The sequence below is a fragment of the Diorhabda carinulata genome, chromosome 4, assembly GCF_026250575.1.
Source record: "Diorhabda carinulata isolate Delta chromosome 4, icDioCari1.1, whole genome shotgun sequence".
NCBI lineage: Eukaryota > Metazoa > Arthropoda > Insecta > Coleoptera > Chrysomelidae > Diorhabda > Diorhabda carinulata.
This window is the reverse complement of record NC_079463.1, coordinates 18,738,890-18,766,587: the sequence shown is the minus strand read 5'-3', so window position 1 is coordinate 18,766,587 and position 27,698 is coordinate 18,738,890. Positions and strand designations below refer to the sequence as shown.

The 27,698-nt window shown below is 29.0% G+C and overlaps 1 protein-coding gene and 1 long non-coding RNA gene across 4 annotated transcripts; both read left to right on the top strand.

Annotated features, from left to right (window-relative positions):
* The first annotated feature begins 13,481 nt into the window (after nt 1–13,481).
* Nucleotides 13,482–15,203, top strand: LOC130893000 (probable serine/threonine-protein kinase DDB_G0291350). Its single transcript, XM_057798762.1, has 3 exons — nt 13,482–13,695; nt 14,332–14,680; nt 14,891–15,203. The coding sequence occupies exons 1-3, from the start codon at nt 13,482–13,484 to the stop codon at nt 15,201–15,203; spliced, it is 876 nt and encodes a 291-aa protein (XP_057654745.1).
* Nucleotides 15,204–17,880: 2,677 nt separating this feature from the next.
* Nucleotides 17,881–27,465, top strand: LOC130892863 (uncharacterized). 3 transcript variants are annotated; one of them, XR_009059121.1, is made up of 3 exons: nt 17,881–18,336; nt 19,983–20,324; nt 22,302–26,195. It is a non-coding gene; the product is annotated as an uncharacterized LOC130892863 (long non-coding RNA). The 3 variants fall into 3 exon arrangements; XR_009059122.1 differs by having other exon boundaries at nt 17,881–18,346; XR_009059120.1 differs by lacking the exon at nt 19,983–20,324 and having other exon boundaries at nt 22,302–27,465.
* The last annotated feature ends 233 nt before the right edge of the window (nt 27,466–27,698 follow it).

The following is a 27,698-nucleotide window of genomic DNA, read 5'->3' as shown; positions in this document are numbered from 1 at the left end:
CCACCCTGTTTTAAATGAATACCAATGCCATTCAATTTCTTTCTATCATTGTAATTTTACTTAGTTTATATTCGTTATTTATTCATTTAATATGGGTTTCCCCCCAGATGCTTGCATTCATGAGACAGCACATCTAAGACATAAAGATGAACCATATATATCATCTTAATCTGATAAGAACCGGTGTATTCAGTGTGTTTTGATCGTTGCCAATAAAATAAGTAATTTTTGGATACATTAAATATGGAACATATTGAAAAAATCAAGTAAGCATATTATTCCATTATTGTACTAGAATTTAGTAAACTCAATAACTTTCTGCTTAATGTATTCACAAATGTTAACTTTAACAGTACAGAATGAAAAGGAAAAATAATAAAAAAGGCAATTAACAGAATGCGATGTTCCTAAGTGATCGCTAACTGCGTGAATCGGGCGAGAACCTGTTCAATGTTGTAACGCTTATGCATAAAACTAGAACGCCATCAGCCAATGTTAGCTGGCTTCTGTCATAATCGAGGTCATCAGCTCCCGTTGTCAGTGAACGGTGACGGATGACAGAGGCGAAAGAAATTAGGGTATAATTATTTCATTACTGTTACAACAATTAGTTTACTTTCTTATAATGAAGTTAATATACATTTAATTTCGGGTAATGTGCCGAATCATTATTACTCTTAACCCCAGGACGCGCAATAGTGTGGTATAGCCGTTGGCTATTGATTAATAATTACCATAAAATTCAAACTTTTGAAGAATCAAATTGAATGTGTAGAAAATATCTCATTGATTTTCATAATTTTCAAACTGAGCAACTTGTAGCAAATGAATTTCTTCTCCGTCATCTAAATTGTATAGAAAAGAAATTTTCATTTTTTAAAAAATTCATTCCAACTACTGAGCTACACTGGTGTTCTTACACAACATCAACAAAGTGTCTTCGGATTAAGTCCTAGTAAAAAGCAAGACATAGCTTATATATTTTACAATTATTTCTCAAATAATAATAAACATTCTCTCCATTATTTGTTCAATAATCCGAATAAGGTTTATGGTTCTTTCCCCGTTAATTAAATTTCCTAACAGTGGAAATTCTCAGTACATTTCTACATTTTCAAGTGCGTTAATACTAAATCCAGGCCGAATAGCCTTGGTAGCTGAGGCCTTTATAGCCTTTAGAAGTACAGGCTCTGTATCACAATATTCAGTTGCCTTCCATTAGTGTGGTTAGTGTGTTGCTTACAATAAATATTATAAATGGTAAGTTTTTGGGACAAGAAATCCTTCAATGTTAATATGTACTCAGGTGATCAATAATTTAAAAGTATTATTTTTCTACAATTTTGGATATGTGAATAGAGAACATAAATATTTAATTATGTATGTGAAGTCATTTTTTAAGTCCTTTATAAAAAGACATGAAATTGATGTTATGCAATAACCAAGTCCACATTTCATGAATTCTGTAACTATGTTACCTATAGAATAATGTAGAGTGACCTTCATATTTTACATAATTATAATCAGAATCCAAAGTATTTAATTTGTAATTTAGAAAGAATTATTCAGCATTAAGTTGAATATGATACTATTACAATTTTTTTATAGGTTGAATTGAAATATCTAATTACTTTTTCTTTTCTCAACCCACCAGAATGTCCTAATTAAGAAAAAGTAATTATTTTCTTGAAAAATTATGGAATTATGTGAATTTTTCACTTGTTGATATGAAATACTATACTTGTGTGGATTTGTATTTATATAATTAAATTATATTGCCCACTAATTTATTTCCTTAGTAAATTTTAAACATTTCATTTTTCCTTTCCAGAACCAGGCAACTTAAATTTTATCAATGTTTTCTTTTACTAATATATATAGTATTGACTTAAGAGTATGATCTAATTCCATCTAATCATAGATGAGTGAGAATAGCTCATGTCCTTTTTATCTTGATTTTTTTTCAACAAATAATTTTTTTTTCTCGATATATCACAACTATCACACAGAAATAAACATAATATATCCACATTTTGTGTTACTCAACTGAGAAAGTTGTATTTCGGGGCTTAAAACACAAAACTGATTAAATATTCCTTATTTTTAGATAGAAGTCATGGCTTGAAATTAATTTCTCAACTAAGATATTATTTTCATCAAAATGCAAATGATAAAAAAGAAGTTTAGTGGCAACAAGTCCTTGTTCTTTGTATGGATCAGTATAACTTGAAAATGTTACTCATCGCATGATCATGATCTGCTCAAATAGTTTCTTTTTATTCAATATGTTGAAAGTTATGGATAGGTAATCGTGATTATTAGGTTTTATATTTATAAATGAAATACACAGTGGTTAACATTCATATATTAAGTCTTTATTTAAAAGACTACGTTTTCGAGAAGCGTCCTCACGCTTGAAAGAGTCCGGTTTGTACTGACTAAAAAAAACTAATAATAAAATATTTACAATGAGGTCTAAGCCTCTCCTTAAGAATCGTAAAATTACAGATGTTTTACTAAAATATATGCATTACTCCGAAAAGTAAAAAGAGTCCTTTGTGTAACCCATGTGTCCGGGGTCATAAAACAGAGGTAGGACTTACTTTTCCTTTTCTAAAATATCTTTCAACTAAATGTTAAGTTTCCTTAAACATAAAATCTAAGCATAATGTTAAAATACTAAAATAAAAAATAATTTGTAAAATAGGATTCAATTTTGCTCAGAGAAATTCAACACGCCCCCTCAAAAATGAATCCCTTACATAAAAACAAACTTGTAAAAATACAGTCTACATAATAATATTTTACAACTAAAATCCTAAATATTAAGTACTCCATACATTTCTTACAATATTATCTTTACTTGAATAAAAACCGTAATGACCCTTCTCTCAACGTAGTCCATCAACTTATATGACTCTACCTGGTCCAACATTTGTTGCTTAAGGGTTTAAGGGAAAACCCAACATCTTATGGGAAAACCTTACCAGACCATTTTACAATAGTGTTACAAAAAAAAATTCTTAAAAACTATTTCAAGTCCATTTTTGTTCTGAACTCCATAAATTTTGCCCCTGTCAGTGATTTAGTCAATACATCGGCTATCTGCTGATGCATCCATTGTTATCTTCATATATTATTATAGGACCTGATATAATTATTTTTATACTCTCTGCTAGTGATCGCAACCACAGAGCTTCTCGTGCAGCCTCATACAAAGCCATATATTCAGCTTCTGGAGTAGAGCCTGCCACAGAAGTCTGCCGCTTCGTAGCCCAACAGATAGTACAATTTTCGTATAATATAAAAAGATAACCCATCGTACTTTTTCTATCATTAATATCACCCGCCCAATCAGCATCAGCATATCCACTCATTATATTTTTATAATGACTTCTAGTATATACTAATTTTAAATCGATTGTGCCCTTTAAATATCTAAGATTCTTTTTAAATATTGCCATAATTTAATATTATTTTTGTTCATATATCTACTAACAATATTGACTGAAAAACTCAGATCTGGGCGAGTACAAATCATTAAATACATCAAACAACCAATAATACTTCGACATGGCTTATTACAATTTTTATCTAAATTTAAAGCTTCATAATCTATTTTGTTTTCAAGAGGACTATTTTCTGGATCACAATCTTGCATCTTAAATTTTTCTAGAACTAATTTTACATACGCACTTTGATCTAATGTTATGACTGACTCTGTTCTGGAAACTCTTATACCTAGAAATAATCTTATTTCTTTAAGATCTACCATTTGAAATTTATGCATTAAATATTCTTTTAAACTATTCATCGTATCTGTATTCAGAGTGGCAATAACAAGATCATCAACATATAGTACGACATAAATATTTCTGGAAATATCCTCCAAATCTAAGATATAAATGCACCGATCTACTGGAGAATTTTGAAAATTCATTGATTTTAAAGTTTTGTCAAATACCTCAAACCAACACCGGGCTGCCTGCTTCAAACCATAAAGTGCTTTGTTTAATTTACAGACCTGACCATTTTTACATTGAACGCCCTCAGGTACTCTCATAAAAATTTCTTCTTTTAATTTGCCATTCAAAAATGCTGTTTTTACATCCATATGGTGTAGTAACAGATTCTTCTGGTTGGCAAAAGCGACAATGAATCTAAAACTAGATATTCTAGCAACTGGCGCAAAAGTTTCGTCATAGTCTACCATATATTCCTGACTAAAACCTCTTGCTACTAAACGAGCTTTATATTTACAAGGACTACCAAATTCATTATTCTTAATTGTAAATACCCATTTACAGTCTACAATATTTTTATCAGTAGGTCTTGGTACTAATGTCCAAGTATTATTTGTATCAAGTGAATTAAGTTCACTTTCAATAGCTTGTTCCCATTTAGGCTTAGAACTCTATCCGGCCTATTTTTAATTTCATCAAATGACTTCGGTACAGCACTTATTATTATTTGAGCTGATAACATACATTCTTCTGGACTACCAGATTCATCATATGATATTTTCGGAAGACCTCTGATCCTTTCACTCCTCCGACGACTGGCGTCAAAATCACTATTTTCTATTTCTAATCTTGGAAATTTATTTTTGGGATCACAGAGTACATCTGATTTCTCATTATCAGATTCATTACCTGGTTTATCATTACCAGTTTTACATACACTATCTGATTTCTCAATATCAGATACATTATCTGATTTATCATCATCAGATTTATATACACTATCTGATTTCTCAATATCAGATTTATTGAAACTATCTGGTTCATCATTACCAGATTTATTTTCCATCACTGAAACTTCAAATGAATCAGTTTCATCTGCGGAACCCTTATTTGTTCTGTCAGATTTTATACCTGGCAGAGACACCATATAATTTGTCTCGTCCACAATAACATTCCTTAAAACGGCATGTTTATGAGATTCTACATCCCATACTCTGTAACCATTTGGTTCATAACCAACCAGTACACCTTTCCAAGATTTATTATCGAATTTAGTTTTATTGAGTTTATCATGTACATATAAAGTAGAACCAAATACTTTTAAATATTTAAACAATGGCTTTTTGCTATGCCACAACTCATAAGGTGTCTTCATTATTTTTAATGCTCTACTCGGAATAATATTTATCAAGTAAGTTGCTGTTAAAACTGCATCACCCCAGAAAACTTTATCTAAACAAGATCCAGCTATCATTGACCGAGCTTTTTCTGTAATTGTTCTAACCATACGTTCAGCAGCGCCATTTAATTGAGGAGTTCGCGGAACTGTTAAATGATAAGTTATACCTTTATTTTTACAGTAATTTTTCATAACATTTGATAAATATTCTCTACCGTTATCTATGTATAAGTAATTTAATTTGAGATTGAAATGTGATTCACTTTTCGCGACAAAATCTTTAAATACTGAAAACACCTCTGATTTATGTTTAAGCAAATATACTACACAATAATGAGTATAATGATCAAAAAATAAGACAAAATAATTTTTATCATTTAGTGCCGTCGGAGTGATTGGACCACATACATCAGAATGTACAATAAACAATAGTCTTCTTACATGATCTCGATTTTTAACTTTATTGAAAGGTAATCGAGTTTGCTTACCATTAATACAAGCTTCACATATCTTATCAATCGGATTAATTTCTTTTATTTCTTCGAAATCGTCTATCATATTATGTATCTTTAATTTTACAAATTTATCCTTACTTATATGACCTAATCTCTTATGACAAATGTCATAATTTATTTTCTTATTGTCGAGTATTTTGACGACAGAATATATTTCGTAATTTTCAATAGTAAAGTTTATTTGCGTCAAACTATTTAGTGGCTTACCTTGCATGATAAGTGTACCATTTTTACTTATCTTTACTCCATGCTGATCGAACAAGATGACCATGCCTGACTTTTGGAGCTTGGAAACCGACAGTAGATTGTATGGGACTTCTGGACTGTAAAGAACTTCTCCAATTGTCTTTGTTGGTTGTCACATTAATTGAAACTCGTTTGGTTGCTGAAATGTACTGCTCGCTCTTGGCAACCAAAATTTTAATTGGTGTTTCAAGTGGCTCAAATGTTCTGGCGATGTCTTCTCTGTTTATAATATGATCGGATGCTCCGGAATCTGCTTCATCTATTATTGATCCAGACGCTAGCAGATCATTTACGTACGTATCAAAAATTGAAAAGTGTTCTCTTAGTGGCATATCAGGCGCTAATTTTAATTCTGAAAGTCTTTGATTCATCATCATTTGTGTTGGAAGACTTTTTCGATCATATACAGAATCTAATTTTTCTTAGCATATGTCACATCCGTAAAATGAAGCAGCGAGTCCGCCAAAAGCGAACCGACAATACTATGGGCAACGTCATTCTTTTTATTCCATTTATCATTTGGAAACACAGGAATTTCTTCGTCAATAATGCTGAGTATATGGTGCTCTTTCAACAGAAGGCGCACTCTCTTCTTCCAAATACTATAATTCTGTCCATTAAAAGGAGTTATTCCTCTTTGCGAATTTAAGTTCGAATTTTTTATTGTGTCGAATTATCTCAATTCACTCACAATAAAATAATTCACTTAATATATCTTCTATTTAAAATATTTTTATACACACACTACAATTATCACTTAATTGTGGAATGTCTAACAAGTACTTTTACAAGTTTGATTTCGATCACAAATTATTATTTAAGTTCACTATTTTCACGATTTAATTTTTCACGTTATCTGGGCCCATAACCTGTTGAAAGTTATGGATAGGTAATCGTGATTATTAGGTTTTATATTTATAAATGAAATACACAGTGATTAACATTCATATATTAAGTCTTTATTTAAAAGACTACGTTTTCGAGAAGCGTCCTCACGCTTGAAAGAGTCGGTTTGTACTGACTAAAAAAAACTAATAATAAAATATTTACAATGAGGTCTAAGCCTCTCCTTAAGAATCGTAAAATTACAGATGTTTTACTAAAATATATGCATTACTCCGAAAAGTAAAAAGAGTCCTTTGTGTAACCCATGTGTCCGGGGTCATAAAACAGAGGTAGGACTTACTTTTCCTTTTCTAAAATATCTTTCAACTAAATGTTAAGTTTCCTTAAACATAAAATCTAAGCATAATGTTAAAATACTAAAATAAAAAATAATTTGTAAAATAGGATTCAATTTTGCTCAGAGAAATTCAACACAATATATAGTAAGAAGTGTGGCAGTAGAAAGGGTGAATGTATAATATTTTATTAAATTCATTATGAATTTTTAATGATGAGTATCCTTGTTGGGAGTTTTTCATGGATGGGGTTTAGAATTTTTTGTGACAAATGCAAATTGCATAATAATATATATGATTTCATCTTCAAGTTAATCAAATATCACCTTCTGAGGGAAATGAGGTCCTCTCAAAAAGAGGTTTTTTAAGTGTATTACTACTTCCAAATTTCAAATGCAGCAATTTAGTTGAATTTTACTGAAAATTTGTAAAATATTCAGTGTTTTCCAAAAGTCAGTTCTGTTATATTCAAATTCGCTATTTTGTTAAGGAATGGTTTGTGAGAAATGTCAACTACAAATTTTTAACCAATTCAGTTTTATTTTCTGAAAAAAAAATGATAATTTATTATTCAAGAAAAATCTAATAAAATTCACGTTCAGAATTAGTTGAGGGCTCAATATTTTACAATGCAAAAAAATGCACAATCACTTGCCAATTGAAATCAAATCGATATCATCTTTTCTCGCATTCCGCTACAATTTGTGGGCATATTTACCTTCTAATTTGTAAATAACTTCTATTCTAATAATAATATTCGATTTCGGGGATGCTTCTTAATTATTTAAATTTGCTATGGACTTATATCCTAATTATTACCTATTACTAATACATATAATTTTGTTATTAATTGTGGATTTTTTATGTATATTGAAATGTTATTTTATTTGCATCTTTATTTAGTTACTTTTATGTTTCTTTTTTTAGTTTTTACAAGCTTTTGACTAAACATTATAAAAATTTTTTGACAAAGTATTTCTCTCCCAATCTCCCTATCTTACCTTGGTACTTGGTATACTTTGGGTGTTTCAAGAATAATGTACTGGATATTGAGTTCATGAACTCTACTTGGTAAGATATTTTTACAGGAGTGTTGACGTCACACACTGCCATTGTTAGAGCAGGTCAAAGATCACTTTTCAAAGTTTTAACTGCATTGACAATCGTATAAATTTTTAGTGATTTGTGATTTTTTCATATTTTTTCTTTGATAAGTTTTGTAAAAAATAGCTTCCTGCACAAAACATTTTACCATCTTAAACAACAGTAAAATAATTAAACACGTTTTAAATAACTTTGAAGAATATAAACTAACTCACAAACTTTTGAAAGTGAACTATAAAAATATGATGGCACGCTCTGGTTGTCATATCATATAACATTGTTCATCTAATGAATTATCAAAATAATTAATTTTAGTTAGAATATCTGTTCTTCTATTTTGTTGGTTGTTTATTTGCATGTCTTTCCCATTCCATCCGGAATTTCTTTACCGTGATAAGCTTCATAATTGTTCTAAGTAATATCTAATTAATATGTTTGAGCATTGATATAGTAGAACATACCTTTCTTATGATATTGTATTAATAATTCCACTCTCAACTGTATCCACCAATTGTTCTATCACATGTGTTAGATGAGCCCAGGGAACGGGACCATTTTGATGGAATTTTTAGAAAAAACAGCAAAAAGTTTTTTTCCTCTCGCCAATTGAATGTAGATAGATTCAGTGATGCCAATCATATAAAAGGTAATGATTTTAATTTTTTAAAAATAGGTACTAATTTAATCTCAAGCTTTGTAACTATATTAAACTATTTGCAAAATAGAGATAATCTTTGAATGATTACTAAAATGTTCGCTTATTGCATATTTTATTAGGATTACAAGTCTTGCCATACAAAGCCAACCATATTGTACATAATTTTTTGTAACAATAATTTCAGAATATTTTGTTGTTTCTCTGTGAAGTAATATTAAAAAATTAAATAATTGAAGTCGGGTGGTGCCAGTGTGAGCTTTTTTTTGCTAGACATCTTCGGACTACAGATTCTTTATGAGTCGCCTCAGCTTACTGTAAACACTTTTCACTAAATTAAAACAACCAGAAGATTCCTTAACGAAAACATTTGTGATATACTGTATTTCCTGTAAGAACTGCAACAAGATATATTTGAGTATGACAACTCAAAATTTAAAATCACATAAGAACGAGGCAAAGAAAAAAAAACCATAATGTGTATTATCTGAACATGAAATGAAAGAGTTCCACCATATAGATTTCGATAACGTAAAAATTCTAGACATTGAAAGAAATTATAATAAAAAAAAATTATTGAAGATATATCATAGAATCCAGACTGAGGAACCTATGAATAAAAGAACAGATGTTGAATCACTGAGCAAGATATATGCCTATTTATTACACTACAAAAGCGTTAATTCTGCCAAAAAATAGTTTGTATCCCAATTATTGTTTTTGACTTGGTGAGCAGCAGATAGAGCTCTGCGGTATCCCAACTTGATAAACAATTTTTAAACTTTACAAAGAAAAATTTTCCAACCCAGGTGGCACAGCTCGGTTGTGGGTGCTTGCAATCTTTAGCCAGTCAGAACTTAAGGTGAGGGATTAAGTTCATTTGGATTTTTGTTTATGATCATTCACAATAATGACCAATTCCAAACCTTTTGGTTATATTCAGAATCGGTTGCTGATTTTTGCACACTTGTTTGCTTCAATTGTAATAATCATGCTAGGATGGGTTTACTGCCCGAGAATGACGGACGTGAGATGTTCCAAAATTCGCGGACTTTTACTCATCTCGTCATCCTCCTTTATTTCAATTTTCAAAAAAGATAGGTATTGATAATAAAATATGACTTACAAAATAGTAATTTTTCAATATTTTTGTCTGGACTGAATGAATGAATAATCTTTCAATTTAAATTTTTGTTTATAAAAAAATAAAGAAAAAACAATTTTTCATCAAACTTCACTCCTTTATATTAAATTCTGATTACCCCCCGTATACGAGTTAAAAATCAACTCAAAATAAGTTGACAAAAAATCGAAAGGAACAAAAGATTAGTTTTTACGAAATTTCCCAAAAGGAAAAAAATTTCATTCTAAAACAAAATTTTAGAATTGCTACAAAAATTATGTAGTTCACAATAAAATATAAATTATGTGTGTTATAATCTTAATATACAAGTAAGTTTTTAACAATTTAGAAAATTATTATTTCACGAACCAGTTTCTTTTGCATTTATTATAGCCTTTAAAATAGATGCAAAGTCGTTCAAACGCTTGGTATAGTGTAAAAAGTTCACTAAATTAAACAAATTCTCCCATGACTGCTTCTCCACGAAAAAACAATTGATTGTTGTATTGCCGAAAAGTTATGTTTTATATGTTTATGTTTCTAAATGTTCTTGATTTTAGGTCTCTTGATTATAAATATGAATTAATTTTTCCTTAGTCCTTTTCATTTCAAATATGTAGCAGTAATAAATTAAATTATTTGTAGTTTTATCAGAATTTACAAAATATTTATATTATTTAGATCTTTTTTTATCATTTATAGCTTTTTCGTTCTTTTGAATGTGAACCATTTCTAAAAATTCTCTTGTTCGTGTATTATAAATGATAACGATTCAGAAATTCTTGAAACAGAATCTAATACAAGAAAAAGGGAATTTTTAGAAATGGTTCACATTTATAAGAACGAAAAAGCTATAAATGATAAAAAAGATCTAAATAATATAGGTAAAATTTATTGCTCTATTTTGTAAATTCTAATAAAACTACAAATAATTTAATTGATTACTGTTATATATTTGAGATGTGAGGACTAAGGAAAAATTAATTGTTTGTATTTGAACAAAGTTCTAGTTTAATTTTATTCTTATTTTGATATTCATGATGAAGGTGATTTATTGATCAATATAAATACGCAAATTGTCAGTGTCAATATCATATTTTGATAACGCCTTAAAGAAAAGTCGAAACGTAAATTTTATCTATCTTTTAAATATTATGAAAAAAAATTAAAACGAGGTAGAAGAAGTCTGGTGAATATGTATATATTTCTTCTACCATTTGAGTATAAATTTATCTTTTGTTGTAGGTTGTTCGATGAAATATTACATTTTTATGTTAGAAATGATCGTTTCCTTATTTTCTTGGGAGCATTTTCAAAAGAATAATTAATATATGATGATTAAAATATTTGTAGAATAGATGAAAAAATATTAGTAGATATCTTAAAAATATTATTGAAAACATAGTATTAGAATCAATGTATTTACCTGGACATTTCAATAACGATATTATACCAGGTAGATTGAAATAAACTAATTGATCAATTCATGGTGAATTTGGCTGAGGTTTTTTATATCTTGTCTATCATTCACAGAACATTTAACTTGTTTTATGTATATCATTTCTTTGATTAATAATTTTTGGTTATCGTGTCTTGAACTAGGATTTTTGTTTTTTTAAAATCAAGTCATTGTGTTTAGAGCATCGACTGCTCTATATATATATATATATATATATATATATATATATATATATATATATATATATATATATATATATATATATATATAGTAAAAAAAATTGTTCCTACATTTTTATGAAATTTATAAAGTGAATGGAAGCTGTTTTGGGATTGAGGAATGATATTTATTCCATACAGCACCGATTTGTATGAAAATTTGGATTTAGGTTCTACTTACCCTCTATTTCAAAATTTACTCTGGGCTAAGAGTTGCTTTTTTTAGGGGTGAAAACCCGCCCTATTCGAAAAAAAATTTAATTTAGATTGGAACATGTAGTAAATTAGAGATATCACTAAAAAATAATAATAAACATCTTATTAAAAGGTTATTTAACTGATCTAGTACAAGGTAGTATACTTTTTGTTCATGCGGTCCACTTGAAAATATATTTATAAAATATAATAATATATTCTTTCTACTATCGTGGGTAAAGTACGTACTTTTGACATACTTCTGAGTGCTCAAAACTCAATTAAAACATACTTTGATTAGCAGGGCAGGATATATATATTGTTATGGTATGAATATATCCAAAATAAATTATTAAATAATAATAAGATATAAATAAAGCAATAAGTTCAGTTCTGTTATTCGGTTACTTAGAGCAGTTTATCACAATAAAATGAATAACTTTCTTTATATTAAGTTTTGGCCAACACTATATTCTAAATTATTATTTAATTTTGACAAATCCTGTATAATCAAAGAATTTAATCCATAAATTGACAGATAAAAACAGGAGCACCAACTTCAAAAATTTGTGTGACACACCAACATAAATTTTAAGGTTATAAATGATAAAATATAAAAATTTTGACAACTGCAATGATAAAATTAATAACATAGGAATGAAATAAATACAACAAAGAAATTATAGCATAATATTATTTGAATAAAGTCACAATAATTTAAAAATTTAGAAATGACAATTTAGTAACTAACTTTTAAAATAAATATCATTGGTTAAAAAAAAGAAAAACAATGAAGAAGAGAATCAACAACGAGAAAAATTTTTTTTGCAAGAGAAAAAAGAGTAAAATAATTTTAATTGAAATTTAAAAAAAAAAAAAAATCTTGATAAAAAAGGCATAAAATATTCAAAGGATTGATAATTAATAATTGTATAAGTGTAGTAATAAGAAATTAGTGAAAACAATTAAATAAAGTGAAATAAGTGAGAATACTCACAAAGGGACAATTTCCAAGATAAAGAAGTTGTGAAAAGGAAAAGAACAGGAGTGGAACTAAGCGGAGTATATATTTATTCTGCAAAGCCGTAACAATTTCCAATTTAAAAAAAAAACACTTAAGGTACTGTTCTATTAAGTTTAAGTATTTCTTTTAGTATATAATATTTGAGTTCATATTTTCATATAAATTAGTTTTATGAGTGTAATTATGAGTATGAATTAATGAATGAATGTTTGTAAAATAAAATAATTGTAATAGCTAGTTAAGAAATTGTATATTTTGAATATTTTATTAATTATAAAGAACAGACCCGGTCTTAAAACTATTATAATCTGACCTTATAACCATAACAATTTATCGCAATAAAATTTTTTAATTTGACCTCACAATATAATACCCTGAGAATAAAAAAAAAAAATAACATAATAAAATAAAGAAATTCAAATGATTATTAATGGCGCCCAAATTAAAATCTGATTTTATTTAAAATAAAATTTATAAAAATAAACATTACACACTATAATACCATAACAATTTGGTGCCCAACGTGGGGCATATATAAAAATTGGGCATAAAAAAAAATTGGACATAACAAAATTTGGCATTGAAGAGTTTACAGTAATAACAAATTTAAACAAGAAAAATGGAAAAAGGAATGACACTCAGAGATGGGAAACAAATAAGAGCAGAAGGAGAATCAGATGAAGAAGAAAGGAGACATGGAATGGGTGATTTCCAAGTACATTATATGGAACAAGACCATAATGAAGAAACAGAGAGAACTGAAACAGAAGAAATGATAGAAAATCAAACAGCAGAAAATTCACAGAAAAAGAAAGAGAGGATGGATATAATGAGTATGTTCCAGATTATGATAAAAAAAATGGATGAATCTAAAAAAGAAATAAAACGAGAAATGAATACAAATAGTCAAAGAATGGAAGAGAAAATAGAAGATATGAGAAAACAATTGGAAGAAGTAAGAAGCTATGCCGAAAACAAAATACAAGAGACAAAACAAGAAATTCGAGATGAAATGTTAGGAAGATTAATGGAAGTGGAAGAAATACAATCTAGAGAAATGGAAAATATTAAGAAAAATGAAAATGAATTAAAAATGGAAATAGGTGGGAATAGTAAGAAAATAGAAATAAATACTGAGAAGATAAAGAAATTAGATAGAGAAATAATGAAAACGAATAAAAATATACAAGATATGGAGGAAGAGATGAACAAAGAAATAAAAATGAATTTTAAGATAGCAGAAGAAGAGAATTATAAAACAAAAAGGGAATTTAAAATGGAAATAAAGGACATACAAGGAAAAATAGAACAAATTGAGAAAAAAGGAATGAGTATGGAATATGTTGGAGGAGTAAAAACAATTTATGGAGCAACTAGTCAAAAATTTGACGGAAATATTAAAAAACTGCATCCAAAGATATTCATAAGAATTTTGAAAAATCGAATAAGAGGAATAAATAATATTGAAGACATAAAGGAAATAATAAGAGATCATTTAGAAAATCATGCGTTAATATGGTTTTCTGCCAGGGAAAAAGATATGTCGGAATTTCAAGATTTTGAAACGGCATTTTTACAATATTTCTGGGGGGAAAATACTCAATCAACCATCAGGGAACAATTATATTTCGGAAAGTTTGATGAAAATAGAAGCCATAGTTTGAACAATTATGCAATCCAACTACATGCGATGACACAATATCTGGAACCACCAATCCCTGAGGAGGAAATCGTTATGTTCATAGCAAGGCATTTCAAGGCAGAATTGGCTGAGACCATTGCAATACAAAATATAAGAAAATTGGATCAATTATCTATGTATCTACAAAGAGTAGAGAGAAATTTGATCAGACATGAAAATTCACAACAAAATATAAGAACAAATTATAGAAACAATGAAAATAATCAGAGAAACAACAATCAAAATAACAATTGGACAAATAATAGATTTAATAATAATAGAAATTATAATAATACTGCACAAATTAATAATAACAATAATTATAATAACAATAATTACAATAACAGAAACTACAATACTAATACTAACAATAGAAACAACAATGATTCATACAGACAAAATAATTATAATGACAGGAACAATAGACAATATAGAGGACTGGAGAGAAGAAATTCTGAAGGAAATATGCAAAGAGGAAATGGAGATCAAGAGACAAGAAGAGTAAATTTTCAAAGAATCAATCAAGATAGAAGAAATAGATCAGAAAGCAGAGATGATGATGTAACAAATATAAATGAGACAAGATTACATACAGCACAAATATATAGGGAAAATACAAGACAGACAACTGAACAAATAAATGACAATGAAAATTTTTAAATACGCACACATCAAATAAACAAAATCTATATATTTGTAAATATGAAAATCCAAATGAATTTATAAAAATAAATGAAAATATAGACACAGATGGGAATAATAGTTTAATTATTATAAATGGGCTAATTAACAATTTAGAAACTAAATTACTTATTGATACTGGATCAGAAGCATCAATGATTAATAAAAATTTTGTTGATAAATTAAATATTCCTACAAATAAAATTATTAAAATCCCAAAAATAAATTTAATAGGTGCTAATTCAAAGAAAATATGTGAAATTAATAGATTAATAAATATAAACGCTAATATTAAGGGAAAAGAATTTAATTTACAAGTATTAATTGCTCCAGATATTGAGACAGAAATAATAATAGGATATGATGAGCTAGAAAAACATAAAGCCATAATAGATATTGAAGAAAGAAGATTAAAATTGGATGGAACATGGATTAACTTTGAAATAATAGCTTTGAAGGAAGAAGGTAAAGTAGTTAATAATATGTACAAGGAAGAATTGAATAAAAATTATGATGATGAAGAAGAAGGGGAAGATGAAGTTATAATGGATTGTCCAGAGGACAGAAAAGAAGAAATAAAAATGTTAATGAATAAATATAATAATTTATTTTCAAAGGAAAATAGAATTGCGAAAGATTATGTACATAAAATAGAAGTCAATGAAGATATTAAGAATTTCAAAGCTAAAACTTATCCTATTCCATACAAGTATAAAGATCAAGTGAGAAAATGCATAAAAGAACTATTGGAAAATAAAATAATAGAAAGAAGCAACTCAATACATTAATCCTATTGTTGTGGTATTAAAAAAGAATGGAGAATTGAGACTTTGTTTAGATGCAAGAAATATAAATAAATTTTCAAAACCTCAATATGAAGCACCTATGTCAGTTGAATCTATTTTGGGACGTATAACAAGAGCATCTATATTTTCAAGACTAGACTTAAAACATAGTTTTTGGTTGATTCCTTTACATGAGGATAGTCGGGATTTTACAGCTTTTTCCATAGACGGAGAAATCTATAGATTTTGTGTTGTGCCATTTGGTGTACAAAGTGCATGTAGTTCATTAGTAAGGGCACTAAATAAAATATTAAATAAGTATGAATCATTTGTTCTTCATTATGTGGATGACATTTTGATTTTTTCCAAAAATATAAAAGAACATCATTTTCATCTTGAGACTATTTTGAAAGATCCCATTAGTGAGAGAATAAGAGGAATCTTCCATGTTAATCAGTTATATAGATTTTATACATAAAACGAAAGGACATGACTGATAAATTTATTGGATATTTCATTAATACTAAAAAAAATTATAACTGGGAATTTATCACAAAATAATTATTGGAATAAAAGACAATAACTGAGAACAACTTATAAAGAAGAATTAAAATTTGGTTTTCTTATTTCTTTTATAAATAAAATAAATCAAGAAAACAAATTTTGGGAATGTTGTTATGGTATGAATATATCCAAAATAAATTATTAAATAATAATAAGATATAAATAAAGCAATAAGTTCAGTTCTGTTATTCGGTTACTTAGAGCAGTTTATCACAATAAAATAAATAACATTCTTTATATTAAGTTTTGGCCAATACTATATTCTAAATTATTATTTAATTTTGACAAATCCTGTATAATCAAAGAATTTAATCCATAAATTGACAGATAAAAACAGGAGCACCAACTTCAAAAATTTGTGTGACATACTGCAATGATAAAATTAATAACATAGGAATGAAATAAATACAACAAAGAAATTATAGCATAATATTATTTGAAAAACAATGAAGAAGAGAATCAACAACGAGAAAAATTTTTTTTGCAAGAGAAAAAAGAGTAAAATAATTTTAATTGAAATTTAAAAAAAAAATAAAATCTTGATAAAAAAGGCATAAAATATTCAAAGGATTGATAATTAATAATTGTATAAGTGTAGTAATAAGAAATTAGTGAAAACAATTAAATAAAGTGAAATAAGTGAGAATACTCACAAAGGGACAATTTCCAAGATAAAGAAGTTGTGAAAAGGAAAAGAACAGGAGTGGAACTAAGCGGAGTATATGTTTATTCTGCAAAGCCGTAACAATTTCCAATTTAAAAAAAAAACACTTAAGGTACTGTTCTATTAAGTTTAAGTATTTCTTTTAGTATATAATATTTGAGTTCACATTTTCATATAATTTAGTTTTATGAGTGTAATTATGAGTATGAATGAATGAATGAATGTTTGTAAAATAAAATAATTGTAATAGCTAGTTAAGAAATTGTATATTTTGAATATTTTATTAATTATAAAGAACAGACCCGGTCTTAAAACTATTATAATCTGACCTTATAACCATAACAATTTATCGCAATAAAATTTTTTAATTTGACCTCACAATATAATACCCTGAGAATAAAAAAAATAATAATAACATAATAAAATAAAGAAATTCAAATAATTATTAATGGCGCCCAAATTAAAATCTGATTTTATTTAAAATAAAATTTATAAAAATAAACATTACACACTATAATAACATAACAATATATATATATATATATATATATATATATATATATATATATATATATATATATTGTAATTATAATTATATTTACATCTATTATTATTGTTTTTATTATTATTTTTTTATATTGTTGTCGCTAGCACGTTATTTGCCGGGCATGAAACTCATTCTCTCTTTGAGTTCTGGCATAAATAAATAACTTATGGATGTTTTTCCTTTTAACAAATCAATAAAAGTTTTATGTTAAAAGTTAATTGTATTATTTTTAATTCAAATAAAGTTTAATAAAATGTAGTTGAATACGCCTATGAGTCTAACCTGAAGTTAGCCGTTCCTCTAATTTGATAATTCTACACAGTTATCTGTTATAAATCGACTCAGATGAATATTCTATTATTTAGATGTACAATATAAGGAAAATAGTAGAAAATTATGTCAATTTTATATGATATAATCAAGAAGTTCTATTTCTGTGAAAGGATTACATATGATACATTGAACAAAATTTAATTATACTATACAATTCATATTATTTCTACGGAAAAGGAATCTTAACCTCACAAATAAGGAATTTTATCCATTATCAACGTAAGTATAGGTAATATTCCTTTTTTTTTATAAATTATTTTATATTACTATTATTATTATTGGCCAATAATATGTGAAGGAACTGACCTGAGAAGATAATATCTTGTAATATCAGATCTAAAACTTGCATTTACTTCTGTGAATTGTCAGTAACAATCATTGGATTTTCTTCAGTCCAGATATTTATCTTCCATTCATCTTTAATAATTCGCAATTATTTTGTATTTTGATTCAATTTTAACTTCTATTTCTTATAACTTTGCACTCCCCATTCTCTTTTCTGCTGATACTCTTTTCAAAATCACTGATGCTCCTTTTTTTTTTCAATAGCAACCATCTAATATGACTGACTAGATTTTTTTTTTTGTCTCCTCACAATGTCCTTCACTTTTCAAACACTTGTCAATTCTTATATTTATGTTTTTAAATAAACTTTTATTTCATTAATAGTTTATGAATTTTCACTATTATGGGTCATTTTGGCAACAGTTTCATATATTTTTTTTTTTTAAAATCAATCTTCCACTAAATTTTATATTAATTTATAATTAATAACATTATTCTATGATACAAATTATGATTTTTACATATGCAATCCTTTTAGAATATATCATTTTTAATAAATAATTCCTTATATATAAAATAACTATAATTAATTAACTTGCAAATATCAATTCAATTTCTTTTATTTTTTTATCGATTTTCTGCCTTTAGTTTAATTATTATCTTAACTAATCTCAATAAATTATAAATTTTCATTATGTACCTACTTGCTTTTATATATATATATATATATATATATATATATATATATATATATATATATTTATGTCCAATGTCCAATCTCTGAACTGTAGATTCTAGACCTCAAAATATGATGATTCTGCTCAACATGCCTTATGCAAATATTGCTGGTTTCCGAGATACGGGGTGTTTAAATTTATATTTTGTATGTATATGTAAGAAAAAGAGCGATGTAATAAAGTTAACAACCTAAATGTGTGTCCAAGTGAGAGAAAACATATATTTGACAGCGAGAAGAGTAACAGAAATATTATCAAAACCTTTATAGGCAATGTTTATAAGGGTAACAGTAACATATATAACGCTACATTTGACCACTAAAAGGCTCCAACCGTGGATTTTTAAGTAGTTATATAGTGGTTGCCAAAATGTTTCCGTTACTTTTGGTTAAAACACCTAAGTTTATATAGCGTTACTAACCTAAGTTTTCCGTAACCTTTATATACTCCCCATTTAAGCTCTTTAAGGGGTTTATACGAGTAACAGAAATCTTACGGTTACTATCATATATACATTTAAGTTATTTAATGAGGTGATATAATATTTACGGCAACTGTTATATAACAAAAAATGTTTATTGGGCTGTTATCTAGTAATCTGAATAGGTCACTACTTGGACGACAGCATTCTGTATTTCCACCTTTTACAATTTGTAGCAAGTATATAAGGAACATCTTGTTCAGCATCCCCAACATATTTTGCAGTAACATTATAGCCATCAATTGTAACGCCACGTTCTTCCAAATGAGACCCAAAATGGTCACGAGGCAATAATAAACCAGCCAGTTTCCGACTAAGAGGAGCCATTCTGCGCTCTACTCTGTTATACGCACTTCTTTCAGGAACATTGGTAGCTAAAAACAATGCATCGAGATCATGTCGCTTGAACTGTTGTATAGCAAACCCCGACTTTTTGACGACGCGGATTTTCATCTGGCCTTCCATCAACCGTCATGATTACCACTGGTTTCACTAGTCTCTACTCTACGAGTTCGAGAAGCGTCTCGAAATTCTGAGCATGAGTATTAGCAGTAGATGAACTATGCTTTCCACTTCGAATAGCGATGTATGTTGGTCCAGAACATCGAACGGTTTGCAGTTTCAGCTTGAATAAGCTTAACAGGGACTGTCGATACATGTCTTCGTCCCTCTGCAGAATTATATTTTCTGGGAATCAAACGAAGGTATGTACCACAGCGACTAATGTCAAATACTATTTTAAGTAATTCTTGTGTGAGTTCATCAAAAGTTTTTACGCTGCGAATAGATTCTCTTCGTCTTCTATCATCTGCTGCACTCCCAAATAAAGATATATTCGCAATTGTTTTCAATTGGTTTGGCTTTAAATAACCTTTAAAGCCGGAAATCGAACCCATCACATACAGAAAACTAACACCCTGTATTTTGTGACCAATTAACTAAGTCAATCTTAAGCAATAAATCTATATAATGAATATTACCTTTATACTTTGAGATAGGCCATAATGTTTTTTAATCATAAAACTTCTAAATTATTGTTACAAAATATAAACAGAAACTTTTCGGCGAATTCTAATATTTCTAGTACTCATAGGTACCTTAAATGATTTCGTCACTCACCTTGGAAAAAAATGTAGTAGATTGGATTTATTCTTAGTCGTCGTTTGCAATTCTTCTACAATTCTCTTAGATACAATAATATCTAGTTCCTTGTCGGACTTTGCTTGTAATTTATAATTTCACCACTTCGTTAACTAACTTTTGTACATTTTGTATTTTCGTACTTGTATAAGATTTTTTAAAACTTTCAAACAATATTTGGTATAACTTAGATTTGTCTCTGAAATCCTCGAAAATACATTTCGTTTTCAAGCATAGACAATGTGAGGGTTGCTATTCGTGCAAAAAAGTAAATAACTACCGATGACGTAATCATCATCTAGACTCCCCTACTCTCTACTTTCCTTCCAACACGTCAAATATCGCAGAAATTTCATCGATTGAAGATCTCTTCGTTTTGCGTTTAAATGTTCGAACGATTTTTCTATAAAGAAAATAAAAATATATAAGTCTTACATACAACAAATTAAAGCTATAAATAATCAAAAAATAAATAAATTAGAAGAATCACATCAAAAAATTTTGTCGCGAACATTAGAAACAGATTCACATATGCCAGTAGCAAGTCTTCGAGTGTATTAAGAGAGATATAAGCTGATTGAATAATTTTTTCGCACCGAGGATAATTAAAGTTAGACAATAATGTAGTAAAAAAAATTGTACCTACATTTTTATGAAATTTATAAAGTGAGTGGAAGCTGTTTTGGGATTGAGGAATGATATTTATCCCATACAGCACCGATTTGTATGAAAATTTGGATTTAGGTTCTACTTACCCTCTATTTCAAAATTTACTCTGGGCCAAGGGTTGCTTTTTTTAGGGGTGAAAACCCGCCCTATTCTAAAAAAAAATTTAATTTATATTGGAACATGCAGTAAATTAGAGATATCACTAAAAAATAATAATCAACATCTTATTAAAAGGTTATTTAACTGATCTATTACAAGGTAGTATACTTTTTGTTCATGCGGTCCACTTTAAAATATATTTATAAAATATAATAATATATTCTTTCTACTATCGTGGGTAAAGTACGTACTTTTGACATACTTCTGAGTGCTCAAAACTCAATTAAAACATACTTTGATTAGCAGGGCGTAAAGAAAAAAAAAATATTAAGGTAGCGTAGTGGTTAGAGTACGAGGCCCACATGTGGGAGGTCCCAAGTTCAAGTCGCGCTCATTCCATTTTTTATTTTTCTTATGTGATAATAATTATATTTAGGTGGCATTCATGCATGGCGAAGAGAAAAGTTGACAAATGTAATACCTGCATAATGTGCATCTATAATATTAGTATTTTATAAGAAAAATTATCATCAAATTTCTGTATGTTGACGAAATGTTCGCAAGTAGAAAAAATATTGTATGCAATTCTTGTGTAAAGAAGCCATTTTTCGACGAATGTGACTATCGCATGGCTACATGCGTGTTACATAAATAACTATTTTATACATTGCATAATATTCATTTTATTATACTTTTTATATGAAACGTGTTCTACCTTGGTAGTCAGATATTTAAAAGAAGAGTTTTGATAAGTTTTTTTCTTTTATTTTTAGACGCGAGAAATCTGAGATAAGATCTTCAGATTCAAATCTTACCATAGACTCTCAAGATATCCAGATTTGTATCTAAGTGAATACGTGTGACATATAAACAGAAGAAGATTGAGATACAATAGAAAAATCAATAGGGCTCAAATCCGGACTAGTTAACAGTTAACATTTCCATTATTACCTGTTCATATAGGAAATGCATTCTTTGAATAATTCTGTACGGATAAGAAGGTGTTCTATCCTACATCCAAATCATATGATCAATCAGTGGTAAATGAAATATATTTTTTTTCAACAAATGAAAACATCCTATTGAAAAAAATAATCCTATCTATCCCTAATATTTGCATACTAGTACTAATCAAATTCCTAAAACTCGCATCCAAAAGTGTACATTGGTTAAGAGGTTTCTTTCTTTGCAATTGTCGATTTTGATTTACAGTTGACATCTAAGATATTTATTTTAAAAAAGTTTAGCGTCCTTAATCCTCTTGTCTAGTCCACTTGGTGACAATTTTCAAATTTCAATTCATTGTTTTACAGACGTATAAGGAGGACCTCCACCAATTGAGTGTAACATTAATAATATTACAATTTTAGTTCATATGAACTATGAACAGCCAAGTGGACTAACCCCAAATTTGCATAATGGAGATGATTGGCTGTAAAGTTTTGTTCGAAATGGACCGACACATAATTTTTTTTAATGGTTATTTTGGTTCCAATTCGCTTTACTATATAAAAAGTGACTGAATATAACTAAAAATAACAACATATGTTATGATTTCAATCTTAGATTTTAATGGGGATTAGTCCATTTTGATCTCTGATGATTGTGTGGATTAGTTCACATTGTTGTATATGATTTTGTTTTTTTTTCCGAATAGTAGTAGTTAAATATTAAATTTCTTACATTTTATTACTGCATTTAAAATTAATGAAAATAACAAGAAACTTATAAACATATTCATTTCAACCTATAGTATCTACATTAATCTTAATCTTGTTCCTCTAGTAACTCTCCACCTGTCGCCTGGGCAGATACTTTCATGTTTCTGTAGAAGTCATGATGTACGGGCGGAATAAATTCAATTAGTTGAAGCAAATCTTTCTTTTTGGCCTCATTTATTACATTATCCTTGGGGTACAGTAGTGGAAGTGTAATAAGTTCTGTCTAACGTGATCCTCGTTTACATATATCGACATATCGACAGTTTCAAGACAAACATATTCGTTGTTGAATATTTATATTGAATTTTATCAGGAGATTCTTGGTTAAACCGTAACCATTGGATTTTCAGCCATTCCACCTTGGTTTTTGTCTCCGACTGTTTTCTGTTCGTAATGTTACTTTCCAGTGGCTTAGTCGACACAAAGTTAGATGAACTCATTTGAATTACCTTAAATGGATTTTTCTTCCTAGCATTTTCTATGACCGAAATCCAATCTGAAGGTACAAAAATGTGTGGATGAAATTTTTTCTCTTTTTCGATTAGACCAAAGTCTTGATCGCAAGGGAGATAGGAATGGCCACTCACCAGGAATTTATGATCAATTACTTCCACATGAAAATCTGGAGATGCCGTAATGAAATTACAGAGCAGTGACAGATTTATATTACGGTTCTGGCCCCCGCACTGATCGGAATACATGATTATTTTTCTTGATGTTGGAAAATTCTTAATATAATACAACGGGCAGGAACCGACCTCTGGGGATCCCCGAGGTGCGACGGTTTCGTCCCAAATAAACATATAGGAATTATCAGTACTCATGTCATGAACATTGAAACAATACGTCCATAATTGGTTCTTATAATAATAAATTCCAGTCGTTAAGATAGGCGTCGGTAATGTTTTCATTAAATCGAAACAGAAAATTCACCATTTTTTGCACGCTGAATTTCTTTCTCTTCAGGCCATTTCTTGCTGCTTTGGTCTTCCTCTGATGGAATTCTAGATCCTTTTCAAGTTGTTTTTTCTTCTCTTCATTTGATGCCTTTATTTTGATATTGAAAAAGTCACACTTTCGACATGAGTCAGAATAGGTGGGTGAAAGTGTAAGTTGAACTCTGTATTGAAGATTTTTCTGAAATTAGCGTATGTAACAGGATCCATTGTTTCAGCTAGATATTTTCTATGATTGCTTTTCTCACGTGAATAATGAGAATTGTAACATGGAAATTTTTCAATAAAGGACTTTACTTCGTTTGTTTTCGCAATGGGTGTCTTATTACTTGGAATATGTTTGCCCCGAACGTCTTAGGTGCATGTGCTCCCGCTGGTAGTAGGAAGATTCTCGTCTTTCCCCTTCTACATTGTGGATTTCCAGTGTACGTGCGCAATTTATTTTCAACTTTGATTAAGGAAAACAGGTGCGCGGTTTGAAAAGCAATGAATAGAAGTGTTGATGCAAAGCTCTTTGACGTTCCTCAGGAATCAAATTATCACAGTGATGTTTATAACCGCATACACATGGAGTGAAAGATTTTGCAGGAACAACTCTATTGGATCTAGTTGTATACTCTTTACCAGCACATCGTTTCTTCTTGGCAACACTTCTACTCCACTTTTTTTCATGGCGAACTCGCTTTCTACTCTTTACATCCCTGGATGTTGTTGGTTGGTCAGTAACAGAAGGTTCGTCTGATGATTCTTCATAATCTTCATCTGAAAACACGAATTCCGAACCAGAGTCCTGATTAGTTCAGAGTTCGATTTTGAACCAGACTCCTCAAATGGTTCCGAGTCCGACTCTGCAAAATATTTTCATTTTGTTTAACAGTAAAAAATAATGATTAACTTTAATTTTACAATTAAACTGAATGTACTATTATCATTGTACTATTATCATTGTACTTTTAGAATTGTATTTGTAGAATATTAAAATTAGTCACAACTTATAAATTTGAACACAAAATAAACACATGCTTTTATCACGTTTACCACTAAGCGCGGATATTCCACTATATTTTTTAATGAATATGTGAATTGCGAAAAAGTAAAACAACGAGAGCACTGCCATCTAGCGGTCTATTTTAAAAAGTGACTTAGTCCATTTTGCTGTTGATAGATATGGATTTCAAAATTCAAATGGCATCAAAAAGAGAAAACCAAAATTTTGTGGGTTAGTCCACTTGGCTTTTCCATAGCCTCATATAATAGTTTGGGTTCACATCCTGCTGACGCATGCTCTACTTTTCCATGGGATTTAGATTTGGGGGGTGCCTTCTCATGCATAAATTCGAAATTATTTCCAATCACACATTTCTAAGATTCAATTATAGGTTGTAATAGCAAATTAACATATCTCCTACGAATTAAGTTTGGTTGAATTGAAAACAGAGGCGTGATCATAATATCTTATGTTGGAATAAATATGGCAATTGTTGCTTAGCCTTGATATAACTTGAAAAATCCAAATTGGTCAGCCATCAGATATAAAACTGACTTTGGTTTTAACCACAAAAAGAAATGATGTGAACTTTTTGTAGTCCAGTTTTGGTGTTAAAGGTACCAATTTAATCATCTAATTTTATTTCTTCTGGATAACTCCTGAGCACAAAATTTTCGATACTTTCTACCATTACATTGAACCTAGTGGCTTCCAGAAATTTTAGGTATAATAAATTTGATTGAACATTTGTACATCTTCTAGAACATTGTCTTTTTTAAATTTCATATTTTCATAAAAGACTATGTGAACACCCACTAATTCTACTTTCACATTGTTCAATGAGAGTAATAAGTTTTGCTTTCTGCATGTCTGCTTGTACATTATAAGGCATGATGATCTTATTTCAATCCATATAAATTTATTGAGTAACAATATTTTACTTCCTCTGCCACGCAGTTCACATTAAGGAAATTTAGAGTGAAGTATGCTGAATGTTGTAGAAAATATGGTGATCTGAGTTGGTTTGCAATACTCTTTGGTATCCAACTTCTAATGTAAATAATTCCTTGGTGCAAAATACATACAAAACCTTGTAAGGGTGTTGTTTTAAATAATGTATTTAATTAAAATAGATTGTTCAAAGAGTTGAGGAATAAATGAGTAGATTTAGAATTATATATCTTCAGCTATTTACTAGAATAACCAACATGTCTTTCTCCAAATTTGATATTTGGCAAACATATGATGACATGAAAATATAATGGTAAATTGAGAGAAGTAGTCACAGAAGAGATAATCAGTAAAATAAGTTAAACCAGCTGGATAAGTAATGTTTTCATAGTTAATATGAAACTGTACAGAAACACAAAACTGATATCAAACCAATTCTTTCAACATCAATTTGTGAAAGAAATTTTTGAAAATCTCCATTTAAAATGATCTTATTTCTCTACTTATCAATTTTGAATTTCAAAGTTGACAAATTAATGAGTTCCTGCCTTGACTCGTATAACCGCTATTTGTAACAATTCTTGTTTGAAAGTAAACTCAAATAACAACAGCATTAGAAGTTTGAATAGTGAAACTTTAGAATCGGCGAATATGAAAATAAATACTCGAGACAACTGAGTGGGGGCGGTGTAAATATCACGTGATCAGATTTATTACTATTATTTAACCTCCCTGCATTCCCCTCGACAACATAAGTAAGCAAAGTTCTTAACCCCCCTTCATGCAGGCGCAACATTTATATCGGCGTGAAAGAAAGTCTCGAATGTTCCCGTCAAACGCGCCGCCCGAAACTAGACAGTACAGTCTAGTCTAGAAACAACGCGGCTTTTCTTTGACAAGTACCGCGCGTTCCTTTGATAAAGCCGCCTTTTGCCGCAAGCAGTGTTATTTTATTACGTAATACATTTTTCTAGTTTAGTTACCTACCTACTTATTGAAAATTTTTTTCTTCTCGAGATCTACTCAAAAAGCACTCGCGATCGACCGTTTGAGCAACCCTGCTGTATACAATACCGTTTGTTTGATAAAAATCCAACCAGCAGTGCAACATACTTTATGTACACACTGTATATATTAAAAAAAATGCCGATGACTCAGGAACCCACTCCGCCCCGCTTAAATACACAATACACAATCTATACAACGCTTTCATCGTGACTTAACGGTGGCATCGATAAGGTCGGCTACTGCTGTATATACGAACACAAGCACCGATGGTTCAAATCCTCAGCTCGATAATTTTTATTTAAAAAAAAAATAATATCAAACGTTACGTCACGAGTATACACATATTTTCCCTATTGCCATTCTTGAACCCGCTTTAGATATCTACTATGATATGTTGAGGTTAGGTGGAATATTTCGAGATTCAACACATAATCAATATGAAAGATATATACTACTTTTGCCATTTTTTAAATCGGTAATTAACTCGCAAACTAGTAGACGGATTTCCACAAGGTTTGAACCGATCGAAATATTGAATCAAAAGAA